The 26,827-nt window shown below is 43.7% G+C and overlaps 1 protein-coding gene across 1 annotated transcript; it reads left to right on the top strand.

Moving 5' to 3' along the window:
* Window positions 1-5,612: 5,612 nt before the first annotated feature.
* On the top strand, window positions 5,613-6,620 carry LOC125554012 (probable glutathione S-transferase GSTU6). The gene is made up of 2 exons (XM_048717641.1): window positions 5,613-6,015; window positions 6,122-6,620. Exons 1-2 carry the CDS (start codon window positions 5,692-5,694, stop codon window positions 6,497-6,499), a joined length of 702 nt encoding a protein of 233 aa, XP_048573598.1. The 5' UTR covers window positions 5,613-5,691; the 3' UTR covers window positions 6,500-6,620.
* The last annotated feature ends 20,207 nt before the right edge of the window (window positions 6,621-26,827 follow it).

Here is a 26,827-nt window from a genome sequence, read left to right as displayed (position 1 = left end):
CACGCAAAAACACATACCCAGGCACCCCCACACTATCTTCCATACGGCACGGTAGCCATCCAGTGCCCTGCTCGTACTGCGCAACCTGCTGACTAAGCGCATGGAAAAAAATATAGATCATATTGCAAAGACTTATTGGTCGAAAGTTAATTAATTTTACTGGGTTATTAACCTTTGGTATGAGCACAATGATCGTCTCATTGACATTTGGCGACACTCGTCTGAAAAAAATGCCTTAACTGTCGCAAGCCTGCAATGGTATCTTATTTAACCACTAGCCAGTTCCTCTAAAAAAGGTGTGCGGAAAAATGTCCTTACACGGACTCTTTAACCACCCAAATTTAGTATAAACTATCGTTGATTCCCTTTTCAGAAAATGATGCATAACTTTTCATTCATGTCATCCGTCACACAAGTTTCCAAAATGTTCAGGAATGATTCAGGCTGCGGGGCAACATCACAAGTAAACAAAAATTGATAATGATTAGTTATCATAGAGGCCATCATATTCTGGTCATTTTGGTGTACGACAGCTTCATGAACCAGGTGCTTCACCCTATTTTTCCTTGAGCGCCCCCGATTTATTTTAGAAGAACTATGTATTTCGGTCTCCTGCACATAGCCAATCGATCCTCGATCTCCGCAGCCACAAAAGTGTGTCACGATAAAGAAGCTCATTCATTGAATCAGTGACACGCTTGACTCCCTCTCTATCTGCATTCATATTAAAAAGTTCCTCAAGCTTGGTTATGGATTGTTCTAGTTGTTTAACCACACTACCAAATTTCTCCTTGCCCCAAATGTGTAACTCGGCCATGAGGGATCTGATATGTCTCAAACGTGTCTATAATTTTTTTATTGTTTCATGCTACGTTCATATCACTTTGGCATAGTTTTGGCACATATTTTTTATATTTTTGGAGCCAACCTATTAACCCGGTGCTCATTGAAAGGACATGTTCCTCCTAGGTGTTTTCGTGTCGATGACAACGCAATTTACGGGTAAACTGTGTGCTTGAGCTACACGGGCATATTCAAATGGCACAAGACGGTTAGGTTCCCTCTGAAAGGAAAAGATCAAAGATGATGTTTTCGACGCCTTTATTTCTTTGGCCATAGGAAACTCGTATTATTAAGAGGGAGTCCGCGTTGGAAGGTACGGGTAGAATCAAAGCACGTACACAAAACTTATATTGGACACACATCATCTTCCCAATAGTTTTGAGGAGAGAGCCCATGTCCAACTTAGTGCTAAAATTATGCACCCAATAATACCGCTATGCACAATGGTAATTACCGCTTCCCTTAGGAGGTTGTACTACTAGATGACCCGTTATGCCAATTGGCGCAGAGACCAATTGCAGCCCGAAGTTAAGGGAATTATCTGATGGTTTTTCCCTCATCTGTCTGCAAATTATTATGTTCACATGGTCAAAAAAATATTACTATGTTCATACTATGTGAACTATTTGAAACATAAAATGGAAGCTAAATAACTACTTGAAGAGACCAATTGTAGCCATCAGCGCAAACACCAATTGAAGTCAAGAAACAAGCAAGTAATAAAATCAAAAAATTACGTGAACTATTTGAAAGATGTTTCTTGTGGATGGTCTATAAGTCATTACGTTCGTATTGCGTCGCCAACGATAGACAACAATTATCGTAACCCATGTCCTTCTTTGGCCGTCTAGGGCAACCCGACAGTCGGGTCGATAGAAAGGCTGACCACAACCCCCATAGTACATGACCTGAATCATTGGAACCGAGGACTCCCGCTCAAAGAAACTGATGTAGCTCAGGGACATCCGGGCATACCACAGAGTCCAAATACTGGACAAACATCCGAAAGCACGACATCCAGCCAAGAAGACGCAATGGCAAAAGGGCGTGACACAATCCGACAGCCACCTGCCATGAACAAAACAGTCCTGCAGGATGCGACCAGCGCGTAAGCTGAATCGGGCACTCGTGCATGCCCTCCATTGGTAGAAAGACCAACCGCAACCCCGAAGGTGAGTGAACTAGTTAAAGCATAAAATGGATATGGATGTTAAATGAACTATCTCAAGGAACAAACTGCAGCCATTAGCGCATAGACCAAGAAATGAAGCAACCAAACAACAGAAAATTAGTTAAACTATTTGAAGGATGTTTCTCGCGAATGGTCAACAAGTGATTATGTTCGTAATTGCTTTTGTATTTGCCCTGTATATCTATCAACCACAGAGGACCCAACCAGCCGGGATACTGACATGTGGATCTATAAGGGTTTGGCTAGACAGCTTTGTTTGTGTACAACCAGGGCGGCATGCCACATGTCCGTGCGCCACGCGATACCTTTTACCGAGGCCTTTCCTGCTCGGATCCTTGCCAACGAGGATTCTGGACGGTTGGCGCCCGTGGGCAACTTGCCCGTGCGGTACGTAAGAGCAAACATGCACCTATGAAAAATACGTCTATAGGAGCAAACATTCACCTATGAAAAACACGTCTATAGGAGCAAACATTCACCTATGAACAACACGTCGTATAAATAATTCACGGAGGCTCAACTACCAAACGCAACTGAGAAGATATGTGAACTATTTGAAGGATGTTTTTTTTTTTCTAATTTCACAAAAAGTATCAATAGCTCATTTAGTGGAAAAAAGTAGTCGGGCTTGATTTGGACAAGTTTAAGAGGGATACATGGTGATTTACCTCTATTTCATGAACTGCGAGTTGCGACGACAATGTAGACGACTACCGACAGTAGATGTAGTCCTGTCAATGCTTGTCTATGTGGATTTTCGGGAACTGGTGGCAGCAACTTCCGGTAGAGTCTGAAGAGAGCAGATATGCAGGATAAAAGTAGAAAGGAACAAGACGAGGGGGGATGGGGACGGGAATAAATGTTAGGTAACTCGGCGTCACGAATTGTACAAATTATTAAAAATTTAAGCAGCAGGATGGGCACAAGTTCATAAGTCATAACTAAAGGTATTGGGTAAGCTTGCTAGAAAAAGAAAAGTCAGTTTTGTAGAATTTAACTTGACAGAACAAAAACCAAAATGTTAGGACTGAAAATAAAATCAAATCATACAAAAAGCAATGCACATCCTAGAACAAAATCAAAATGGTATCTCATTTAGGAAAATTCATAAGGCATTGAAGTCTTTCGACAAATTGAGATTTCACACTACAAGCATGCACATGTTGAATAGTAGGATGGATATTTGAGGGAAGAGAAAATCAGAAATTAGTAAAAAAGTAACAATTTTCATGGGAAGGCCGACGGCATGAACTTGCGAAGCGGCAGGGCAGGACGAACTGATGACTCCACATCATGTAGAAAAAAGTAATTGCACAAAAGGAAAAAAATAGAGAAAGAAGAGGCTGAAACGGTACTGAACCTGAGAGCGAAAAAGCCAACAAAGAAGAAGGTAAACAGTGTAGGAAACTCGTTGAATAATAGAATGGGGATGTAGCATACACACAAGTAGAAAGACGTACAACAACACCTGACGGAGTAAAAGTGTATACTGGCCTTATTTAGATACTCTAACTCAGTTAAAGGTTAGAGTTAGATTCTAACCTTGAACTAACCTTGAACTAACTCTAGTCAAAGAGGTGTTTAGATGGCAGAGTTTGATGAAGCGCGGATATGGCGAGGCGTCTTCACGGACGGTGCGAGAGGGAGGAAGGAAGAGGACGAGAAGTTTTGAGAAAGTGGGGAGGGATCTGCTGCAGCGAGAGTAAGAGAAAAAAGTGTCTTTTTAATGATCCCGAGAAGAACTAACCCGAATAAGCACTTCTTGGGTGGGTTAGATTTTTTGAATGGGTTAGATGCATCTAACCTAAACTAACCCTCCTGTTTGGATATTTTTGAGTTAGTTGAGTCCATCTAACTCAAACTAACTCTAACCTATGAATCCAAATAGGGCCACTCTGTTGTAATTTCTCCGGTCCTTTTTAGTTCGCATATAAGATTTGACTGAAGTCAAGCCTCGTAAAGTTTGACCAACTTTGTAGAAAAAAGTGCCAACATTCACAATCTAAAATCAGTACCACTAGATGTGTCGTGACTTAAAGTTTCATATTATATAATTTTAGCATGGCAGATGTTGATATTTTTTCATATAAATATAGTCAAACTTTGTGAAGTTTAATTTTAGAGAATTCTAATATGCAGAGTAAAAAGACCGAAAGGAGTATTTTTCAATCAATTTTGGTCGGATGATTTGTTTCGATCATGACGCGCAGATCAACGCCTGCATACGGTTTTGCATGTGCGTGCCTTTTTTTTCTCGATCCATACAGGTGGACAAAGCAATAAAAATGGCTCCCGATTCCTGGACCAATTACTTCGATCGGAGCGAGCGTCACATGTGACGTCTGCGCAAACATTTATGTGGCCAGCATCGATTTTCCCAGGCTGGTCAGGCTGGTTGTAATGGGGAGTATAATAGTATCATGCATATGATACTAGTGTATAATACTAACTTTCTAATGCATAGTATTATATATTAGTATCATGTAATACTCTATTTATTGTCATGCATGACACAAAGTAGTATAGCATTTATTATAATACGATATCATAACATGATACTGCATCATCTCTTTCTTCATTTAATGCTACGACACATCATCAAAATTGCCTAGTTGGCATGTATGATACTCCCTTCGGTCTTTTTTACTCTGCATATTAGGTTTGCCTGAAGTCAATCTCATCCAACTTTGACCAAGTTTATATAAAAAATTATTAACGTTCACATAACAACATCAATATCATTGGATTCATCTCGAAATATATTTTCGTATTATATTTATTAAATATTATATATGCTAATAATTTCTAATATAAATTTGGTCAAACTTAGCACAATTTGATTTTCGGCAAATCCAATGTGCGGAGTAAAAATGACCGGAGGGAGTATTAGCTATGAGACTACCATTACGACCAGCCTCATAGTGGGGAGTAACTTATACTAGTGTCATGCATATAACAGTAGTCTAAATTATTATCTTTATAGTGCAAAGTAACATAGTAGTAGTGTCATAGATGACTTTATTTATTAGCCTATAGACTCATCCTTTCTCGGGAAGCGCTATGTTACAGTAACATATTATGTTACTCCAAACACCTCTCTCCTTATTAAATACTTGCCACATAAGCAAAATTGTCTTGGGATGTGTTAAGTTACTATCTAAGTTACCCCCACTATGGCTAGCCTTATGTTACTCTAAATACCTCTCTTTTCATTAACTACATGCCACGTAAGCAAAAATTTCTTAAAGTGCGCTATATTATTACCTAAGTTACTCTCACTATGCCTAGCCTCAGGCAAATGTATCTGATCTCCAGCACCAAATGTTTTGCCCGAGAAATATTAGGAAGCAAGCAAACACTGTCATCGAGTCATTGACTGATTGACAACACGAAGCAAGCAAGCACTGATGATGCTAGTATTATAATCTGGTTCGATGCTGCGTGCTGAGGTCACTGATGATGCGCATACGTTCTTTCCATGGCTGAAGCATTCCAACGATCTCTATTAAAAATAGGCGTACTCTATGACACAATCAGACTAAGCGAGTAGGTTGGGTGAGGCTACAAAAGCGCCTCAACGAGAGGCTATTCTGTCAGCAAGTCAGAAACTCCACATCACTGAGAGAGCAAGGAGCAGAGAGAGAGAAGGGAAAACAATGGCAGGAGAAGGAGACATCAAGCTGCTCGGCATGGTGGTGAGCCCATTCGTGGTCCGTGTGCGAATGGCACTGCACATGAAGGGCGTGAGCTATGAGTACATCGAGCAGGACCTCTTCAACAAGAGCGAGCTCCTCCTCAGGTCCAACCCGGTGAACAAGAAGGTGCCGGTGCTCATCCACGGCGGCAAGCCCATCTGCGAGTCGCTCGTCATCGTGCAGTACGCCGACGAGGTGTGGAGCGGCAAGGGCGCCTCCATCCTCCCCGCCGACCCGCACGAGCGCGCAGTCGCTCGCTTTTGGGCCGCCTATGTCGACGACAAGGTATGCACTGTGTTTGTTATTTCCATTCCAAGCACCAGAGCCGTGGTACAAGAAGAGCTTCTCAACAACCGCGGGTGCCAATGTCGTGGTGGCGTCTCTTTTGCAGCTGTTCCCTGCTTACATCGGCATCATGAAAGCGGCGACGGAGGAAGCAAGAGCGGAGAAGGCCAAGGAGGCGCTTGTGGGGTTAGCGAACCTGGAAGAGGCCTTCGCCCAGTGCTCAAAAGGGAAGCCTTTCTTCGCCGGCGACTCCGTCGGGTACCTCGACCTCGCCGTCGGATGCAACCTGTTCTGGCTCGAGGCGATACGCAAGATGTTTGGGGTGACGTTCTTTGACGTGGGCAAGACCCCGCTCCTGGCCGCGTGGGCGGAGCGGTTCGCGGGAACCGAGATGGCGAGGGAGGTGGTGCCGGACGCCGACAGTGCCGTGGTGTTTGCCAAGAAGCTTCAGGCTCGGTTTGGCTCTAACACGTCTGCCAAGTAGAGTAGCAGTGTACGTTTTCTTTTTCCGGATAGTAGTGTACGGTTTCATTATCGAATTATCTCGGAAACTCTTTGTAATAAATGAGGCAGATCATGGACAATGGCATAATTTTTTCTTCGTATTTTCATAAAATGTCCCTCTATGGCTTATATATAGAGCTATTACACATCTAAGTGATGTTATCCTTATTTAAGGTGGTCTTCGGTACAACACTCCCCTCCCCCCAAGACGTATAAAGGGTAGGGCGGTCATTTTCACACGCCGTATAATAATACCCGCCCGCCGTAGACGCGTCTGCGTCGCCGTACGGCGGTGTCGCGTATGCCCACCCGTACGCGCCCACGTCCGCATGCACAGCCGCCCGTAGGCGCCCATGTCTGCATGCACGGCCGCCCGCGCCCGCTGCGTACGCCCGAGTGATTAAAAAAACGATCGGTGAACCCTATCTTCAAGACGCCTCACCCGCCTCCTCTCGCGCCGCCGCCGCCACCGCCATCTCCGGCAGTACCTGGCCGACGAAAAAAACGTACGCGTTGTGCGCTACGCCGACAACCGCCTTAGTCGGGCAGACGCCTCCGCCGCCGGCAGTTCGTATCCGGCGACAACCGCCTCATGTCTGACGAAGGCAGCGAGGTACGCGAGGCGCTGGCATAGTAATTTAAGAACGGATTTTAATTGAGAAGATGTTACCTGATGTTTGAATGTATATTTGATTATATATGAACCTGTATAGATTGAGGCTGAAATATGATATGACGGTGATGATGGCGGTAGCGACGACGGATCATTGTCATTGGATGAAGGCGAACATGATGGCGAAAATATGAGTTTGGATGAGTCTTACAGTGGCAATGTAAGTGGTCTGCATGTTCTCAACCATATTAAATACAAGCATCCGCGATGACAATAACATGTCTGACTGTGCACAGATAGGAGGGGATGATGACAATGGGGATATGGCTGTAGATGATTCATATGCTGAAAGCGGAAGCCATGTAGGTTTAGATTTATGTAGGTTATTTTAAAGTGAAATTAAATATGCATCAAGTCTTACATATCATATTTACAATTTGCGCAGATGGAAGTGGAAGGGTACTATCAGTGGAATTTTTTTGATGATGCCAATGACGAAAACGATATCGATGCATCTTATAATGACAGCTCGAGCAAAGTAAGTAGTGGAAAGTGAATACATATGATAGTCCTTATACAACTATTTACTGACATATACGGTTGTTTGTATTTTTTTCAGAAAGAGGATGGTGACGCTTGCGAAAACGATGATGATGCCGATGGTGATGAGTGCAATTTTGATACTGGGTACGATGAATACCAGCAAGAATCACTGGACAGGCATTGGACGATGATGTCCACGACGTTCAGGACAGACGAGGAGGCATATGATTTCTATAACGACTATGCGAAAAAAGCGTGGCTTCAGCATTAGGAAGGACAACTTGAAATATAGTAAGGGTATCGACGCACGTAGGCGGTTGAGGAGGTTTCTCTGTTCAAGGTCTGGGAAACGACAGACCAAGTTTTGTACCATGGAAGGGAAGAAGCGCAGGCTGAGAGCGAAGACTCGGTGCTATTGCGAGGCCTATCTAACTGTGAAGGTTGACAGAGAGCGCTCCATTTGGTATGTCAGCAGTTTCATCGATGATCATAGTCACACTCTTGCTAGACCAGATGAAGTTATATATCTTCAATCTCATAATCAGATAAAGGAATACCAGAAGCTCGAGATCTTAGCAATGCCAGGTGCTGGGCTAAAAAAACATTGGATTTATGACAACTTCGTTAGTAGGTATGGATCATATGTACTGGCTGGTTTCGGGAGGAGGATGCTTTATAACATGTGTTATAGGGAGAAAATGAAGTTGCTAGCGAAGGGTGATGCAGACACTGCGATTGGTATCATGATGACGAGAAATACAAGGGATCCAGACTTTTTCTTTGAGCACACTGTTGACGCAGAAGGAAAGCTGAAGAACATGTTCTGGTGTGATTCTCAGTCACGTCGGGATTACCTTGACTTTGGTGATGTAATCGTCTTCGACAGCACTTACAAGATGAATAGGTACGGAATGCCATTCATACCTTTTGTTGGTCTAAACAATCATCGTTGCACCACTGTGTTCGGTTGTGCAGTTGTGTCAGATGAGACGGAGGATACATACGTTTGGGTGTTGCATACCTTCTTAAGAGCTCATTGTCAGAAGAAGCCGAGGTCTGTAATTACTGACGGAGACGCAACCATGATAAGGGCCGTCAGGAAGGTCCTTACCGACGTGTGGCATCGACTTTGTTCGTGGCATATTTAGAAAAACATGCAGAAACACCTCCACCAAAAGTCCCTTAAGGAGTTCAGGTCTCTTATTTATTATGCCACTACACATGATGAGTTTGAGGCGAGATGGGCAGCTTTTAGAGCTAAATGGGAGTCGGAGAAAACTGAAACATGGTTGCGTAGGATGTACCAGAAGAAAAGGCTTTGGGCTGCGTCATATCTCACCAATGGGTTCTTCCTTGGTATGCGGAGTAACCAGAGGAGCGAGAGTCTGAACTCTTGCCTTCATATGCATCTTGACTCTGGCATGACAATTGTTGATATGGTTGTGCATTATGAGAACTGCATTGTTCAGCTCTGTGAGAACGAGTCACACGACGACTGCATGTCCACACAGACACTCCCTGTACCAATACTCGACGAGTTCAAATGCATTGAAAAAGCCGCTGCCCGTGACTTCACTGCGGTGAACTTTTACCTCTTGCAGAAAGAAATGAAGAAGGCAGCGGATCTTGAGATCATAGATAGACTGAGTGGAGCTGTCAGTAGGAGATTCATAGTGGCATGGAAAAATAACAGGCAACTGAGATTCAAAGTGGACTATACACCTAGTAATTCGGAAGAAACAGTAAAGTGATGTTGTGATAGTATGAAACATAAAGGTCTTCCATGCAAGCATGTTCTTTATGTTTTAGCCAGGTTGAACGTGCATGACTTACCTAGGTGCTTAGTGCTGCGAAGATTCAACAAGAATGCTAGAGGTGGACTGCCCGTGAAACGCACTAGCGATCTCTTCGCATGGGGATGGGCAGGTACTGAGGAGAGAACTAAGTACAGTGTGTTGACTATTTTGTTTGCGAAAGCAAATCATGCGGCATGTCATAAAACATTTCTATTTGATAAACTGAAGGCTGCTCTGGAGGATGTGATAGCAAATAAGGATGTTGAGGAGGAAGATTATGTGAGACAGCATAGAGTTGCACATGATGATGCTTTTGTGCCGAATCAAAATCATGTTTTTGTTGGTGATCCAGAAAAAATCAATACGAAAGGAGCACCGAAAGGGCAGAATAACAAAGGCCGTGGTAAGGAACCTGGCGTGACTACAGACGGTAGACCCAAAAGTTTTGATGAGAAACCTCCTGTACGTCTATGCGGATGCAGAGAAAAAGGTCATTTCGAAAACAATTGTCCTCAGAATCCAAAGTATGTGCACACCATTTCATTAATGTTCTTTTCTTGTTTAGTTAATACTTTACAAAATTTTGACGTATATTACAATTTTTCTATGCAGGAACATGGCATGATGATCATAGCAAAGAAATGTTTGAATAAAAAGAACAATTTTTGATTACAGTCGACGATTTATTTGGTTGTCTTAAAGAATAGTACTTACATATTTGTTTCGTTACATCAATACGAGAGACTTGTAATCGGTGTTTACTTATGTCATATTTGTTGGCACTATACTTGTTGTTCTTAATATGATATGCGTGACGCCGGTTCCTTTAATTTAAAAAAATAACATTAACAAGCGCGACTGGCCCGCGAGTTGCGCCAGCGGGCGCAAAGAGGCGGTACGTACGAGGAGGATTCAGGAGCCGACACAGAGGGCGATCCCGAGGCTGACGCCGCCCTCGGCCGCAGAGGGGCGCACGTACGAGGAGGATCCAGTAGGCGTTGCGGAGGGCGGTCTCGAGGCTGACGCCGCCCTCGGGTGCTGAGGGGCGCACGCGGGCCGGTGTAGAATCAACCTCGGAGCCGGCAACGGCTAACCCTGGGACGACGCGCGGCGCGGGCCCGCTGGCCAGAAGACGCGGCCCACGTGCGCCATGTAGCGGCGAACGTGCGGCGCGGGCGGCGCTCGCCTCTGAGATCGTCATCATATATCATCGGAGTATTTTAAAACCCCAAATCGTATATTCGCGAGAACACTCATTGAACATAAATTAAAAATTAAATAATAAAATAAGAAATGATTAAAATGTATTTTTAATAAAGTTGCCAGGGTACATAAACTTGACATGCTAAAAATATTGGAAACTCACATAAAAAAATAAAGCATCCACACACAATCCTCATTCATGAACAAATAATATTTCGACAATCACGTAGAATTGTCGTATAATATTTTTATTTTTGTTTCCTCTTCACAAGTCGAATTACTTTGTTCTTCACTTCTGTAATCTTATTTTTGGGGGACATAATAATTCCAGCTATCATTCTCTCTCTCTCGAACTATCAATAGATTCCTGAAAAGTAATAAAAATAATATTATTTTCATCACTTATATATGATATAATGTACTAATTTTTCGTACTTAAAATGTACCCACCTGAGAAATAGCAGTAATAAATTTTTCTCCGTCCCAGTATTGGAAACAGCGAAGGACGAACAGTCCACATGAGTTCCTGTATTAAAAAAACATAAGTGCAATTTTGAAAGCACGTTAAGTAAGATAGCACTTGATCAATTAATGTATTCAAAAACACATGCTACATGTAACTCACCCATCTTCTTGTGGAGGCATGTCGTAGGAGACTATAGGCCATGCGGACACATCCGGGGACGACATAATAGCACTATCATTTGCATCTTGAATATCTCCTGCAAGTTGCTCTTTCTGACAAAAAAAATATGAACACGTTGACTACATACGGTAAACAAATTATATGGTTAATTGTACACGCATGAATACGAAACTTGCAAAATTTTCAACGAATTTCCCTTCAGAGATATTTTCTTCCCCCCTCAAAGAATCAAGAATTTGGAACTCTTTCTTTCTAGTGTGCAAAACACATGTAATCCAATGGTTTTTATCCTTATTTAAAGCAAAATAAGCTTATTTCATAACTTAAATATTGTTAGTAAGCTCCGCTTTCACATAAGATAGTAATGAAAATACAATTCTGCAATACAAACGGTACCTTCGGTTTTGCAAAATATTCTGTCATGCATCTGTTGAGAGGTTCATTTGCATGTGCTAAACCTTCTGGATTGCCTACCAACTTCCCTCGTCTTACTGAGTTTGACCGAGTGTTCAATAACCAGTAAGATCTATGTGTGGGTATAAGATACCTGTCTTTGACGATACTTGTATCCGATATGTACGTCGCATAAGCGTCAATTACCTGAAATAAATGACTAAATTTAACATGGTTGCAACATACTTAACGCATGACATAAGCATGACAATAAAAATACATACATCACCGGATATCCATGCATGGTTAAGTATCTGGCAAACTCTTGTCGCAGAAAGTCCATCAACTTTACCGTTGTTGAATATTTCATGATTCTTATGTTTTGGTGAGTGCTCGTACGCTTTCACGTACTGCACAGCGGCACGCACCATATCATCCACAGAATGATCAAATTGAGGGGTTGTTTCATTAAACAGTTCTACAACACAAGTCAATAAAGTTAAAATACAAATTTGTACTACATAATTTCCAAAAATATATGCATAGCATGTTTAACTTACTCGTTTTCGCGGAACATTTCTCACGTTTTCTCGGAGTCTTTTTAACATAAGGAGATTTCGTGTACTTTGACGCACACCGCTTTCGCTTCTCTGGAATCACCTCCTTCTTCTCTTCTACCTCGCTATTGCCATATGACAAGGCCTCTGACACTTCTTGCTCATTTTGAGGGACTTGCCATCTTGTAGCTTCTATTTCATCGGTTTTTAGAGATGATGCTTCTTTTTTTCTGACTGCTCCGGGACATCTATAGGATCCTCCTTCTCATCTTTAAAGCTACTCAAGTGACCAGTACTGAATTTGAACGAATCCCCTTCTTCAGAATCCAAATCATAATGCCCACTGCCATTTCGGCCATTAGGTGTGTGTTTGTCATCATACTGAAATTCTTTTTTAGGATACTTGTTTTCATACCTGGACTCACTATTTTGTCCATACAGATTTTCTTCCTTCCCTGCCATTGTGCCCGGTTTGTACCGTACACCTGTTTTATTCATTTTCTCTAACGATCTCTGCAAAAGTAAGCTCAGTCACATGTCATATCTTTTTATTAATTTATCAAGTTTAATAAAGTGCATACCAGAGTTGTTACATTTTTACCTGTGCGCATAACTCCGGCATACGAAACAATTCCTTACGAATTTCCTTCATATCATTCATAACCCTGTCCATAAAAGGCTTTAGATTAGCAGGGACCTCGGACACATTGTCCACTTTTTTCTTTCCCGTAACGGATGACTTTCGGCTACTATGTTTCTTACTGCTTTCAGCTTGTTCATCTGCAAGTTTTTTCATTCTATACTCCTTCGTAATGCAGCCATCAATCTGCAAAGTGAGTATGCAATGACAACATGAGTACATAACATTCTCAATGCATAATCAATGTACTAGTAAATAAGCATTATAATATTACCAATGCATGGCCACGACCATTTTCCAGGTCGTACTTGTCTTGTTTCTCCGCTTTAGATTCAGTCCAATTTTTCATTAGGGGAACTTGCAACGACAACGGGTCATTTTTCGGGCCGGTGGTTGGCTGCACCTTCTCCCAATATAAGTACTACAAAACAAATGCCAAAATAAGTTATGAACGCATAAATTAAAGGAATATGAAATAGCATTAATTAATAGCATACCTGGAGTAGGGCTAGGTTGCCACATGGCCATTGCCTCACACGGCCGTCCTGCTTGAGTTTACCAATCTCCGTCAAACAAGTTCGCAAAGTGAACACGTTAAAATTCAACGTGCTTATCCGCTTCACGTCATGCACCAACGCGTAGTACTCCTTTGGTATGGAGACAGCCGACATGGGTGCAATAATGGTCCCCAGCAAAACAAGAACAGCCATCCGAAGAAATTCATCGTCGGCGGATTTATTCCTCACAATTTTTTGAATCAAGTCATCTATCATTATGTGACCATTTTTTTGTGAACGTATTGAATAGGAATTTTCTTTATTAACTCTTTTCCTTCCGTCGCAAGAATGCCAAAAACATCCTCACCTTCATTCTTAAACCCAAATATTGAAAACACATCGTCCGGTCTAAGTGAAATAAGGCCTTTACTGCCACTATGTTCTTGTATCATGATTTTTTTGCTGTTTGGGTTATAACCTAACATCATAAAATGCAGCAAAAAATCTCTCATTTGTACTGACAGAATGATCAACATCTCTCCTAAGCCTGTTTCGTAGAACCTAAATCGCTGAGCGATGGTAAATTTTTCAATGAGACTTATCCACTTCTCTATGGAACATGGAATCACACCATCGATGTCCATACTGCTTGTTAATTTTTTCCTATTAATACATATGATTACGCAATACCATCGACAGAAATTGTTTGAGGCGGGAAACGTGACCTTAATTCGGGCGACATCCGCCGAACAACGGCTGTGGCGGAGCCGAAAGCAGGCAGCCCAGCGTCGGCGATCTGCGCGTGCGGGCGTGGGGCAGTCTGTGCCAATGAGCGCCGTTGACTGTGGACGGCGATGGACGGCGCTGCACGTGCGGCGAGGTCGTTGCGCGCCTGAGGGCGATCGTGGTAGGGCGACTGGGGGCACGGGGCGGTGTACGGGGGCGAGTGGTGTGGATAGGGTTCCGCCGTGCGTGGCGGTATACGGCGATGGAAAAGGAAAAAAACAATTCGTTCGCCGACTGGGCCCAGGCCCGATACCGCCGAACCTATAGCGCCCAACCTATAGCGCCGGCGGCCACCGCCGAACATGCTAATTTTTAGTCCCACATTGCTTCTCGTCATGCTAATTCACCTGTTTAAATACCGTAGTCTGCTTGCAATGTCAAGTCCTCTAGTGTGGCGGTATCACTTAAGGAGGTTAACGTAAATTATGCTCTGGCACTCCATAATCATGGAGTGTCAGAGTAATAATTCACATTAATCTTCGTAAGTGAGTCCGTCCGCAATATGGGACTTTTTGTATTTTTGTTTTTAATTTTTTTATTTTTCCATGAAACGCCGCCATGTTTTTTTGACACGCAACATGATGGCACGGAAGCACGCCTGCATAATTGGGGTGCGTTTCGACAGTCGAAACATTTTCTACGTTTTTCTCCGAGGAAATACCCAGAAAAGGTCTCTCGACGTGACACAACTTCCTTTCGTACTCCGATTCCATCGTAATCTGGCGTGGAAGACCGTGGGGGTCACTGACACGCGCACGCAAAAGTTGGGTGGGTTTCATCCATGTTGGCACATACTCACAGTACAAACCTGAGGTGTCGGTTTGGGGTGTGACATGCATTCAGTAGGTGTTCCCTTTCGCAAAGCCATGAAACGTCGAGATTTTTTTCACACGCTACAGTATGGCACACAAGCACGCCTGCAAAATTTGGGTGCGTTTCGACACTCGATGCATTTACTACGATTTTCTCCGTGAAAATACCCAGAAAACGTCTCCTGACGTGACGCAGCTTCCGTTCCTACTCCGATTCCGTCGTAATCTGACGTGCGAGACCGTGGGGGTCACTGACACACGCACGCAAAAGTTGGGTGCATTTCGTCCATGTTGGCACATACTCACAGTACAAAGCTGAGGTGTCAGTTTGGGGTGTGACATGCATTCAGTAGGTGTTCCCTTTTGCAAAGCCATGAAACGTCGGGATTTGTTTTTCACACGCTACAGTATGGCACACAAGCACGCCTGCAAAATTTGGGTGTGTTTCGACACTCGAGTATTTACTATGATTTTCTCCGTGAAAATACCCAGAAAATGTCTCCCGACGTGACGCAACTTCCGTTCGTACTCCAATTCCGTGTAATCTGACGTGCGAGGCCGTGGGGGTCACTGACACGCGCACGCAAAATTTGGGTGCATTTCGTCCATGTTGGCACATACTCATAGTACAAACCCGAGGTGTCGGTTTGGGGTGTGACATGCATTCAGTAGGTGTTCCCTTTTGCAAAGCCATGAAACGTCGGGATTTTTTTTTCACACGCTACAGTATGGCACACAAGCACGCATGCAAAATTTGGGTGCGTTTCGACACTCGATGCATTTACTACGATTTTCTCCGTAAAAATACCCAGAAAACGTCTCCCGGCGTGACGCAACTTCCGTTCGTACTCCGATTCCGTCGTAATCTGACGTGCGAGACCGTGGGGGTCACTGACACGCGCACGCAAAAGTTGGGTGTGTTTCGTCCATGTTGGCACATACTCACAGTACAAACCTGAGGTGTCGGTTTGGGGTGTGATATGCATTCAGTAGGTGTTCCCTTTCGCAAAGCCATGAAACATCGGGATTTTTCTTTCACATGCTATAGTATGGCACATAAGCACGCCTGCAAAATTTGGGTGCGTTTCGACACTCGATGCATTTACTACAATTTTCTCCGTGAAAATACCCAGAAAACATCTCCCGACGTGACGCAACTTCCGTTCGTACTCCGATTCCGTCGTAATCTGACATGCGAGACCGTGGGGGTCACTGACACGCGCACGCAAAAGTTGGGTGCATTTCGTCCATGTTGGCACATACTCATAGTACAAACCCGAGGTGTCGGTTTGGGGTGTGACATGCATTCAGTAGGTGTTCCCTTTCGCAAAGCCATGAAATGTCGGGATTTTTTTTCACACGCTACAGTATGGCACACAAGCACGCATGCAAAATTTGGGTGCGTTTCGACACTCGATGCATTTACTACGATTTTCTCCGTGAAAATACCCAGAAAACGTCTCCCGACGTGACGCAACTTCCGTTCGTACTCCGATTCTATCGTAATCCGACGTGCGAGACCGTGGGGGTCACTCACACGCGCATGCAAAATTTGGGTGCGTTTCGTCCATGTTGAATACAAAATATAAACTAGTGCATGAAAAATACAAAATATGCAATGATTTTTTTAACAGCCGGCGCGCGCGGCGCAAACTGCCGGGCTAGGCAGGCGACCCACGGCGCGCATGGGTGAAGAGGTGGCGGCCGGCCGTGTGTGCGCCTCTAGTGGCGCCAACCGCCCGGAGTGTTGTGTTTTTAGTCCCACATTGCTAGTTTTCACGGCTAATAACATGTTTAAATATGTTCATCCGTCTACCTCATTATGCTTATGTTCGTTCTGCTATGTCACTTCACAATTATTGTGGACTGATATAGCATGACATGTATAAGTGTTGTAAGGTATGACTATCCGCGCTCAAAGATTTTTTTGTACGTCCCGACGGTGAATTTTGTTACATCCTTCAAATTGCGTATGGTTATTCTGTGTGGGTGTGCTATTCTGTGTGGGAGTGAGCATACTAACTCACATGCAAAATTTCAGACCATTTTGAAGATGTCAAAAAATTGACCTCCTTCTCCGTAGACCGTTCGGGTAGGAGAAAAGGCCCTGTCCGAAAACGAGGTATTTTTCGATATCCTCCAAATGAACCCAACTTTTTTCCATAGTCTTATACCATCATGAATAGGATGCATGACAAGTTTCGTGGCTTTTTGCAATTTTATGAATTTTCTATAATTTTTTCGGTCGAAACACTTATAACGCTGACCGAACGTGACGCAACGTGCTCTTCATATCGAATACCTTAAATTTTTGGATTCTGTGTGGGAGTGCGCATACTAACTCACATAAAAAATTTCAGGCCATTCTGAAGATGTCAAAAAATTGACCTCCTTCTCCGTAGACCGTTCGGGTAGGAGAAAAGGCCCTGTCCGAAAACGAGGTCAATTTTTCGACATCCTCCAAATGAACCCAATTTTTTTCCATAGTCTTGTACCATCATGAATACGATGCATGACAAGTTTCGTGCCTTTTTGCAATTTTATGAATTTTCTATAATTTTTTCGGTCGAAACACTTTAAATGCTGACCGGACGTGACGCAACGTGCTCTTCATATAGAAATACCTTAAATTTTTGGATTCTGTGTGGGAGTGGGCATACTAACTCACATGCAAAATTTCAGGCCATTCTGAAGATGTCAAAAAATTTACCTCCTTCTCCGTAGACCATTCGGGTAGGAGAAAAGGCCCTGTCCGAAAACGAGGTATTTTTTGACATCTTCCAAATGAACCCAATTTTTTCCATAGTCTTGTACCATCATGAATAGGATGCATGACAAGTTTCGTGGCTTTTTGCAATTTTATGAATTTTCTATAATTTTTTCGGTCGAAACACTTATAACGCTGACCGGACGTGACGCAACGTGCTCTTCGTATCGAAATACCTTAAATTTTTGGATTCTGTGTGGGAGTGCGCATACTAACTCACATGCAAAATTTTAGGCCATTCTGAAGATGTCAAAAAATTGACCTCCTTCTCCGTAGACCGTTCGGGTAGGAGAAAAGGCCCTGTCCGAAAACGAGGTCAATTTTTCGACATCCTCCAAATGAACCCAATTTTTTCCATAGTCTTGTACCATCATGAATAGGATGCATGACAAGTTTCGTGCCTTTTTGCAATTTATGAATTTTCTATAATTTTTTCGGTCGAAACACTTTAAATGCTGACCGGACGTGACACAACGTGCTCTTCGTATCGAAATACCTTAATTTTTTGGATTTTGTGTGGGAGTGGGCATACTAACTCACATGCAAAATTTCAGGCCATTCTGAAGATGTCAAAAAATTTACCTCCTTCTCCGTAGACCGTTCGGGTAGGAGAAAAGGCCCTGTCCGAAAACGAGGTATTTTTTGACATCTTCCAAATGAACCCAATTTTTTCCATAGTCTTGTACCATCATGAATAGGATGCATGACAAGTTTCGTGGCTTTTTGCAATTTTATGGATTTTCTATAATTTTTTCGGTCGAAACACTTTAAATGCTGACCGGACGTGACGCAACGTGCTCTTCGTATCGAAATACCTTAAATTTTTGGATTCTGTGTGGGAGTCAGTATATGAACTCACATGCAAAATTTTAGGCCATTCTGAAGATGTCACCAAATTGACCTACTTCTCCGTAGACCGTTCTGGTAGGAGAAAAGGCCCTGTCCGAAAATGAGGTATTTTTCGACATTTTTTAAATGAATATGATGCATGACAAGTTTTGTGGCTTTTTGCCATTATGAATTTGAAACAAGTAAAACGCTGAGTGGACAAAAATATTACAAAACTTTATGTATTAATAAAACAAACTTTGCGTAAAGTGCTAAACTATCAAAAATAAGATACATAATAATGATGTGATCTGAGTTTACAATGCACTAGCAGCACTACCGCAGCTGCCCGGACAGTGTAACACTGTCCAGACAGCTGCGGCAGAGCTGCCCGGGCAGTGCAAAGTCAAATCACATTATTACTATCTTTCTTATCTGTTAGGGTGCATGAATCCGCCTATATAAGCCGGTCTGGGCGTCCTCCGGCGGGCGAGTGGGACTAATGGAAACCATCCATCGTACCAACCCCCGCCCCTGCGCCCTCGACCGCTCATAGGCGCGCCTTCCAGCGGCCCACTAGGCCTACTAAAATCGGCCCACCTTGCCAGTCAACGCGCAGCGCCGCGAGAGGCCGCTCGCACGCGCGCCTTACAGCGACCCACAGAAATCGCCCCACCTAGGCGGTCCACGCGCAGCGCCGTGACAGGCGAGCTCTACCTTTAGTCCCACCTCGCCTACCGGAGCTCGCCCGCACCAGCTTAAATAGCGTGCGCCGCCCTACACCGACGTGATCCGAAGAAATAGACCGCCTACTTTCTCTCTACGCCGCCTTGTTGGGCCGGTGGGCCTTGCGGGGCCGAAAAGCATTCCCTTTCGCCGATCGGCTTGATCGGGAGCGAGTTACTAAGCCTCGCTCGGCTCCGGGGTGGCGTTCTTTTAAAAAAAATCATCTAACTTGTTTTTTATTTTTTACAATACAATTTTTCTTTTAAAAAAACTCTTCTAACTTGTTTTGCGAATATTATGTCAATTTTTTATTGTTTGGTTTTATATTTACTTTTCTAGCTTTCATAGGTTTTTTTAAATTCAAGTTTAATTCTTTTCTAGTTTTTTACTTTTTACAATAGAATTTTTCTTTTAAAAAAATCTTCCAACTTGTTTTGCGAATATTATGTCAATTTTTTATTGTTTGGTTTTATATTTACTTTTCTAGTTTTCATAGGGTTTTTTCAATTCAAGTTTAATTCTTTTCTAATTTTTTATTTTTTACAATACAACTCTTTTCAAAACTAAAAATAACAATATCGGTTCAAATACTTGATTCTTCAACAACATTTAAAAACCATCCATTCAAACACTCGATATTTCATTATAGTTTTCATAGATATTTTACATAGTACTAGAAATAAAACTTAACTAAAGAAAATTACGAAAATAATTAAACATTACTAAACGACATTTTGAAAGTAACCCTAAACTACTCATCCTCCACGCTGCCGAAGTCTGCCTCGTCATAGAGCCCGTCGCTGTCGTCGATGTTGCTGCTGTCATCCGGGGGCACCACGGGCACGACCGACACAACCATCGAGTCCTCGAGCGCGGCGTGATACTCGGGAAAGTCCTCCGGGTCCTCCGGGTGGACGGCGCCCGGGGCGACCTGAATGTACTCCTGAACGAGCGGCGGCAGCTGCGGCATGTTCTCTGACTCCCGGAGCGCCGTCAGGTAGCTCGGCATGTCGTCTGGGTCGCCGGCCTCCGCCTCCAGCAGCCTGTACTCCGCCACCAATGCCGGATCTAGCTAGTGCTGCGGCTCGGGCGGAGGGGCGCGGCTGGACCCGGCGCCGTCCCTGCCCGCGGTACGGCTGGACCCGGCGCCGTTCCTGCCCGTCGTACGGCGATCGCCGGGGCCGAGGCGGACAGCGCCGCGGTCACTGCCGGGGCCTCCGCGGGGCGCGGGCGGGTGCATGGCACCGAAGTCGACGCGGGCGCGGGTCGAGCGCGCCTCGCCGTGGCGGTACAGCTCAAAGCCGTACCCGGCGGAGCTGGCACGGCGCCGGCGACCACCTGTGCGCGGTACGGCGCGACCACCTCCTCGAAGGTGCGCCAATCCCAGAGCTGATGCTGAAGGAAATATGCCCTAGAGGCAATAATAATGTTATTATTTTATTTCCTTATATCATGATAAATGTTTATTATTCATGCTAGAATTGTATTATCCGGAAACATAATACTTGTGTGAATACATAGACAAACTAAAACGTCACTAGTATGCCTCTACTTGACTAGCTTGTTAATCAAAGATGGTTATGTTTCCTAACCATAGACATGTGTTGTCATTTGATTAACAGGATCACATTATTAGGAGAATGATGTGATTGACAAGACCCATTCCATTAGCTTAGCACCTGATCGTTTAGTATGTTGCTATTGCTTTCTTCACGACTTATACATGTTCCTATGACTATGAGATTATGCAACTCCCGTTTGCCGGAGGAACACTTTGTGTGCTACCAAACGTCACAACATAACTGGGTGATTATAAAGGAGCTCTACAGGTGTCTCCAAAGGTAAATGTTGGGTTGGCGTATTTCGAGATTAGGATTTGTCACTCCGATTGTCGGAGAGGTATCTCTGGGCCCTCTCGGTAATGCACATCACATAAGCCTTGCAAGCATTGCAACTAATGAGTTCGTTGCGAGATGATGTATTACGAAACGAGTAAAGAAACTTGCCGGTAATGAGATTGAACTAGGTATTGAGATACCGACGATCGAATCTCGGGCAAGTAACATACGGACGACAAAGGGAACAACGTATGTTGTTATGCGGTCTGACCGATAAAGATCTTCGTAGAATATGTGGGAGCCAATATGAGCGTCCAGGTTCCGCTATTGGTTATTGACCGGAGACATGTCTCGGTCATGTCTACATTGTTCTCGAACCCGTAGGGTCCGCACGCTTAAGGTTTCGATGACAGTTATATTATGAGTTTATGAGTTTTGATGTACCGATGTTAGTTCGGAGTCCCGGATGTGATCACGGACATGACGAGGAGTCTCGAAATGGTCGAGACATAAAGATTGATATATTGGACGGCTATATTCGGACACCGGAAGTGTTCCGGGTGATTTCGGAGAAAACCGGAGTGTTGGAGGGTTACTGGAACCCCCCCGGGAGAAGTAATGGGCCGTATGGGCCTTAGTGGAGAGAGAGAGAGGAGCAGCCAGGGTGGGCCGCGCGTCACCTCCCCCCTGGTCCGAATTGGACTAGGAGAGGGGCGGCGGCGCCCCCTTTCCTTCTCCCTCCCCCTTCCTTTTCCCCTCCTAGTAGGAGTAGGAAAGAGGGGAGTCCTACTCCTACTAGGAGGAGGACTCCTCCTCCTTGGCGCGCCATAGGGCCGGCCGGCCTCCTCCCCTTGCTCCTTTATATACGGGGGCAGGGGGCACCCCTAGACACACAAGTTGATCCACGTGATCGTTTTCTTAGCCATGTGCGGTGCCCCCTTCCACCATAATCCTTGATAATATTGTAGCGGTGCTTAGGTGAAGCCCTGCGACGGTAGAACATCAAGATCGTCACCACGCCGTCGTGCTGACAGAACTCTTCCCCGACACTTTGCTGGATCGGAGTCCGGGGATCGTCATCGAGCTGAACGTGTGCTAAAACTCGGAGGTGTTGTAGTTTCGGTGCTTGATCGGTCGGGCCGTGAAGACGTACGACTACATCAACCGCGTTGTCATAACGCTTCCGCTGTCGGTCTACAAGGGTACGTAGATCACACTCTCCCCTCTCGTTGCTATGCATCACCATGATCTTGCGTGTGCCTAGGAAATTTTTTGAAATTACTATATTCCCCAACAGTGGCATCCGAGCCTAGGATTTATGTGTTGATGTTATATGCATGAGTAGAACACAAGTGAGTTGTGGGCGATATAAGTCATACTGCTTACCATCATGTTATACTTTGGTTCGGCGGTATTGTTGGACGAAGCGGCCCAGACCAACATTACGCGTACGCTTACGTGAGACCGGTTCTCCCGACGTGCTTTGCACAAAGGTGGCTAGCGGGTGTCAGTTTCTCCAACTTTAGTTGAACCGAGTGTGGCTACGCCTGGTCCTTTCGAAGGTTAAAACAACACCAACTTGACAAACTATCGTTGTGGTTTTGATGCGTAGGTAAGATTGGTTCTTACTTAAGCCCGTAGCAGCCACGTAAAACTTGCAACAACAAAGTAGAGAACCTCTAACTTGTTTTTGCAGGGCATGTTGTGATGTGATATGGTCAAGACATGATGCTAAATTTTATTGTATGAGATGATCATGTTTTGTAACCGAGTTATCGGCAACTGGCAGGAGCCATATGGTTGTCGCTTTATTGTATGCAATGCAACTGTGCTGTAATGCTTTACTTTATCACTAAGCGGTAGCGATAGTCGTGGAAGCATAAGATTGGCGAGACAACAACGATGCTACGATGGTGATCAAGGTGTCGCGCTGCTGACGATGGTGATCATGACGGTGCTTCGAAGATGGAGATCACAAGCACAAGATGATGATGGCCATATCATATCACTTATATTGATTGCATGTGATGTTTATCTTTTATGCATCTTATCTTGCTTTGATTGACGGTAGCATTTTAAGATGATCTCTCAGTAATTATCAAGAAGTGTTCTCCCTGAGTATGCACCGTTGCGAAAGTTCTTCGTGCTGAGACACCACGTGATGATCGGGTGTGATAGGCTCTACGTTCAAATACAACGGGTGCAAAACAGTTGCACACACGGAATACTCAGGTTATACTTGACGAGCCAAGCATATAAAGATATGGCCTCGGAACACGGAGACCGAAAGGTCGAGCGTGAATCATATAGTAGATATGATCAACATAGTGATGTTCACCAATGAAACTACTCCATCTCACGTGATGATCGGACATGGTTTAGTTGATTTGGATCACGTAATCACTTAGAGGATTAGAGGGATGTCTATCTAAGTGGGAGTTCTTTAGTAATATGATTAATTGAACCTAAATTTATCATGAACTTAGTACCTGATAGTATCTTGCTTGTTTATGTTTGGTTGTAGATAGATGGCCCGTGTTGTTGTTCCGTTGAATTTTAATGCGTTCCTTGAGAAAGCAAAGTTGAAAGATGATGGTAGCAATTCCACGGACTGGGTCCGTAACTTGAGGATTATCCTCGGTGCTGCACAGAAGAATTACGTCCTAGAAGCACCGCTGGGTGCCAGGCCTGCTGCTGGAGCAACACCAGATGTTATGAACGTCTGGCAGAGCAAAGCTGATGACTACTCGATAGTTCAGTGTGCCATGCTTTACGGCTTAGAATCGAGACTTCAACGACGTTTTGAACATCATGGAGCATATGAGATGTTCTAGGAGTTGAAGTTATTATTTCAAGCAAATGCCCGGATTGAGAGATAAGAAGTCTCCAATAAGTTCTATAGCTGCAAGATGGAGGAGAACATTTCTGTCAGTGAGCATATACTCAAATGTGTGGGTATAATAATCACTTGATTCAATTGGGAGTTAATCTTCCAGATGATTGCGTCATTGACAGAATTCTCCAATCACTGCCACCTAGCTACAAGAGGTTCGTGATGAACTATAATATGCAAGGGATGAATAAGACTATTCCCGAGCTCTTCGCAATGCTGAAAGCTGCAGAGGTAGAAATCAAGAAGGAGCATCAAGTGTTGATGGTCAACAAGACCACTAGTTTCAAGAAAAAGGGCAAAGGGAAGAAGAAGGGGAACTTCAAAAAGAACAGCAAGCAAGTTGTTGCTCAAGAGAAGAAACCCAAACCTGGACCTAAGCCTAAAACTGAGTGCTTCTACTGCAAGCAGACTGGTCACTGGAAGCGGAACTGCCCCAAGTATTTGGCAGATAAGAAGGATGGCAAGGTGAACAAAGGTATATGTGATATACATGTTATTGATGTGTACGTTACTAATGCTCGCAGTAGCACCTGGCTATTTGATACTGGTTCTATTGCTAACATTTGCAACTCGAAACACGGACTAAGGATTAAGCGAAGATTGGCTAAGGACGAGGTGACGATGCGCGTGGGAAATGGTTCCAAAGTCGATGTGATCACGGTCGGCACGCTACCTCTACATCTACCTTCGGGATTAGTATTAGACCTAAATAATTGTTATTTGGTGCCAGCGTTGAGCATGAACATTATATCTGGATCTTGTTTGATGCGAGACGGTTATTCATTTATATCAGAGAATAATGGTTGTTCTATTTATATGAGTAATATCTTTTATGGTCATGCACCCTTAAAGAGTGGTCTATTCTTATCTCGATAGTAGTGACACACATATTCATAATGTTGAAGCCAAAAGATGCAGAGTTGATAATGATAGTGCAACTTATTTGTGGCACTGCCGTTTGGGTCATATCGGTGTAAAGCGCATGAAGAAACTCCATACTGATGGACTTTTGGAACCACTTGATTATGAATCGCTTGGTACTTGCGAACCATGCCTTATGGGTAAGATGACAAAAACACCGTTCTCCGGTACTATGGAGAGAGCAACAGATTTGTTGGAAATCATACATACAGATGTATGTGGTCCGATGAATGTTGAGGCTCGTGGCGGATATCGTTATTTTCTCACCTTCACAGATGACTTAAGCAGATATGGGTATATCTACTTAATGAAACGTAAGTTTGAAACATTTGAAAAGTTCAAAGAATTTCAGAGTGAAGTTGAAAATCATCGTAACAAGAAAATAAAATTCCTACGATCTGATCGTGGAGGAGAATATTTGAGTTACGAGTTTGGTGTACATTTGAAACAATACGGAATAGTTCCGCAACTCACGCCACCCGGAACACCACAGCGTAATGGTGTGTCCGAACGTCGTAATCATACTTTACTTGATATGGTGCGATCTATGATGTCTCTTACTGATCTACCGCTGTCGTTTTGGATTTATGCTCTAGAGACGGCCGCATTCACGTTAAATAGTGCACCATCAAAATCCGTTGAGACGACGCCTTATGAACTGTGGTTTGGCAAGAAACCAAAGTTGTCGTTTCTGAAAGTTTGGGGCTGCGATGCTTATGTGAAAAAGCTTCAACCTGATAAGCTCGAACCCAAATCGGAGAAATGTGTCTTCATAGGATATCCAAAGCAAAATATTAGATACACCTTCTATCACAGATCCGAAGGCAAGACTTCTGTTGCTAAATTCGGAAATTTTCTAGAGAAGGAGTTTCTCTCGAAAGAAGGGAGTGGGAGGAAAGTAGAACTTGACGAGGTAACTGTACCTGCTCCCTTATTGGAAAGTAGCACATAAGAGAAACCAGTTTCTGTGACACCTACACCAATTAGTGAGGAAGATGATCATGAAACTTCAGAACACGATACTACTGAACCTCTGTACATCAACCAGAGTAAGATCCGCACCAGAGTGATACGGTAATCCTGTTCTGGAAATCATGCTACTAGATCATGATGAACCTACGAACTATGGAGAAGCGATGGTGAGCCCAGATTCCGCAAAGTGGCTTGAAGCCATGAAATCTGAGATGGGATCCATGTATGAGAACAAAGTATGGACTTTGGTTGACTTGCCCGATGATCGGCAAGCAATTGAGAATAAATGGATCTTCAAGAAGAACACTGACGCTGACGGTAATGTTACTGTCTACAAAGCTCGACTTGTCGCGAAAGGTTTTCGACAAGTTCAAGGGGTTGACTACGATGAGACTTTCTCACCTGTAGCGATGCTTAAGTCTGTCCGAATCATGTTAGCGATTGCCGCATTTTATGATTATGAAATTTGGCAGATGGATGTCAAAACTGCATTCCTGAATGGATTTCTGGAAGAAGAGTTGTATATGATGCAACCGGAAGGTTTTGTCGATCCAAAGGGAGCTAACAAAGTGTGCAAGCTCCAGCGATCCATTTATGGACTGGTGCAAGCTTCTCGGAGTTGGAATAAATGCTTTGATAGTGTGATCAAAGCATTTGGTTTTGTACAGACTTTTGGAGAAGCTTGTATTTACAAGAAAGTGAGTGGGAGCTCTGTAGCATTTCTGATATTATATGTAGATGACATACTACTAATCGGAAATGATATAGAATTTCTGGATAGCATAAAGGGATACTTGAATAAGAGTTTTTCAATGAAAGACCTTGGTGAAGCTTCTTACATATTGGACATTAAGATCTATAGAGATAGATCAAGACG

The sequence above is a fragment of the Triticum urartu genome, chromosome 4 (genome assembly GCF_003073215.2).
Source record: "Triticum urartu cultivar G1812 chromosome 4, Tu2.1, whole genome shotgun sequence".
In the NCBI taxonomy this organism is placed as follows: domain Eukaryota; kingdom Viridiplantae; phylum Streptophyta; class Magnoliopsida; order Poales; family Poaceae; genus Triticum; species Triticum urartu.
The sequence above is the reverse complement of the archived record's forward strand: the minus strand, read 5'-3'. Positions and strand labels throughout refer to the sequence as shown.

Bases quoted from the DNA above. Each gene is read 5' to 3' on its own strand.
- LOC125554012 (XM_048717641.1), top strand. From the start codon at position 5,692: ATGGCAGGAGAAGGAGACATCAAGCTGCTCGGCATGGTGGTGAGCCCA. The intron at 6,016-6,121 runs GTATGCACTGTG...TCTCTTTTGCAG, and splicing joins CCGCCTATGTCGACGACAAG to CTGTTCCCTGCTTACATCGG.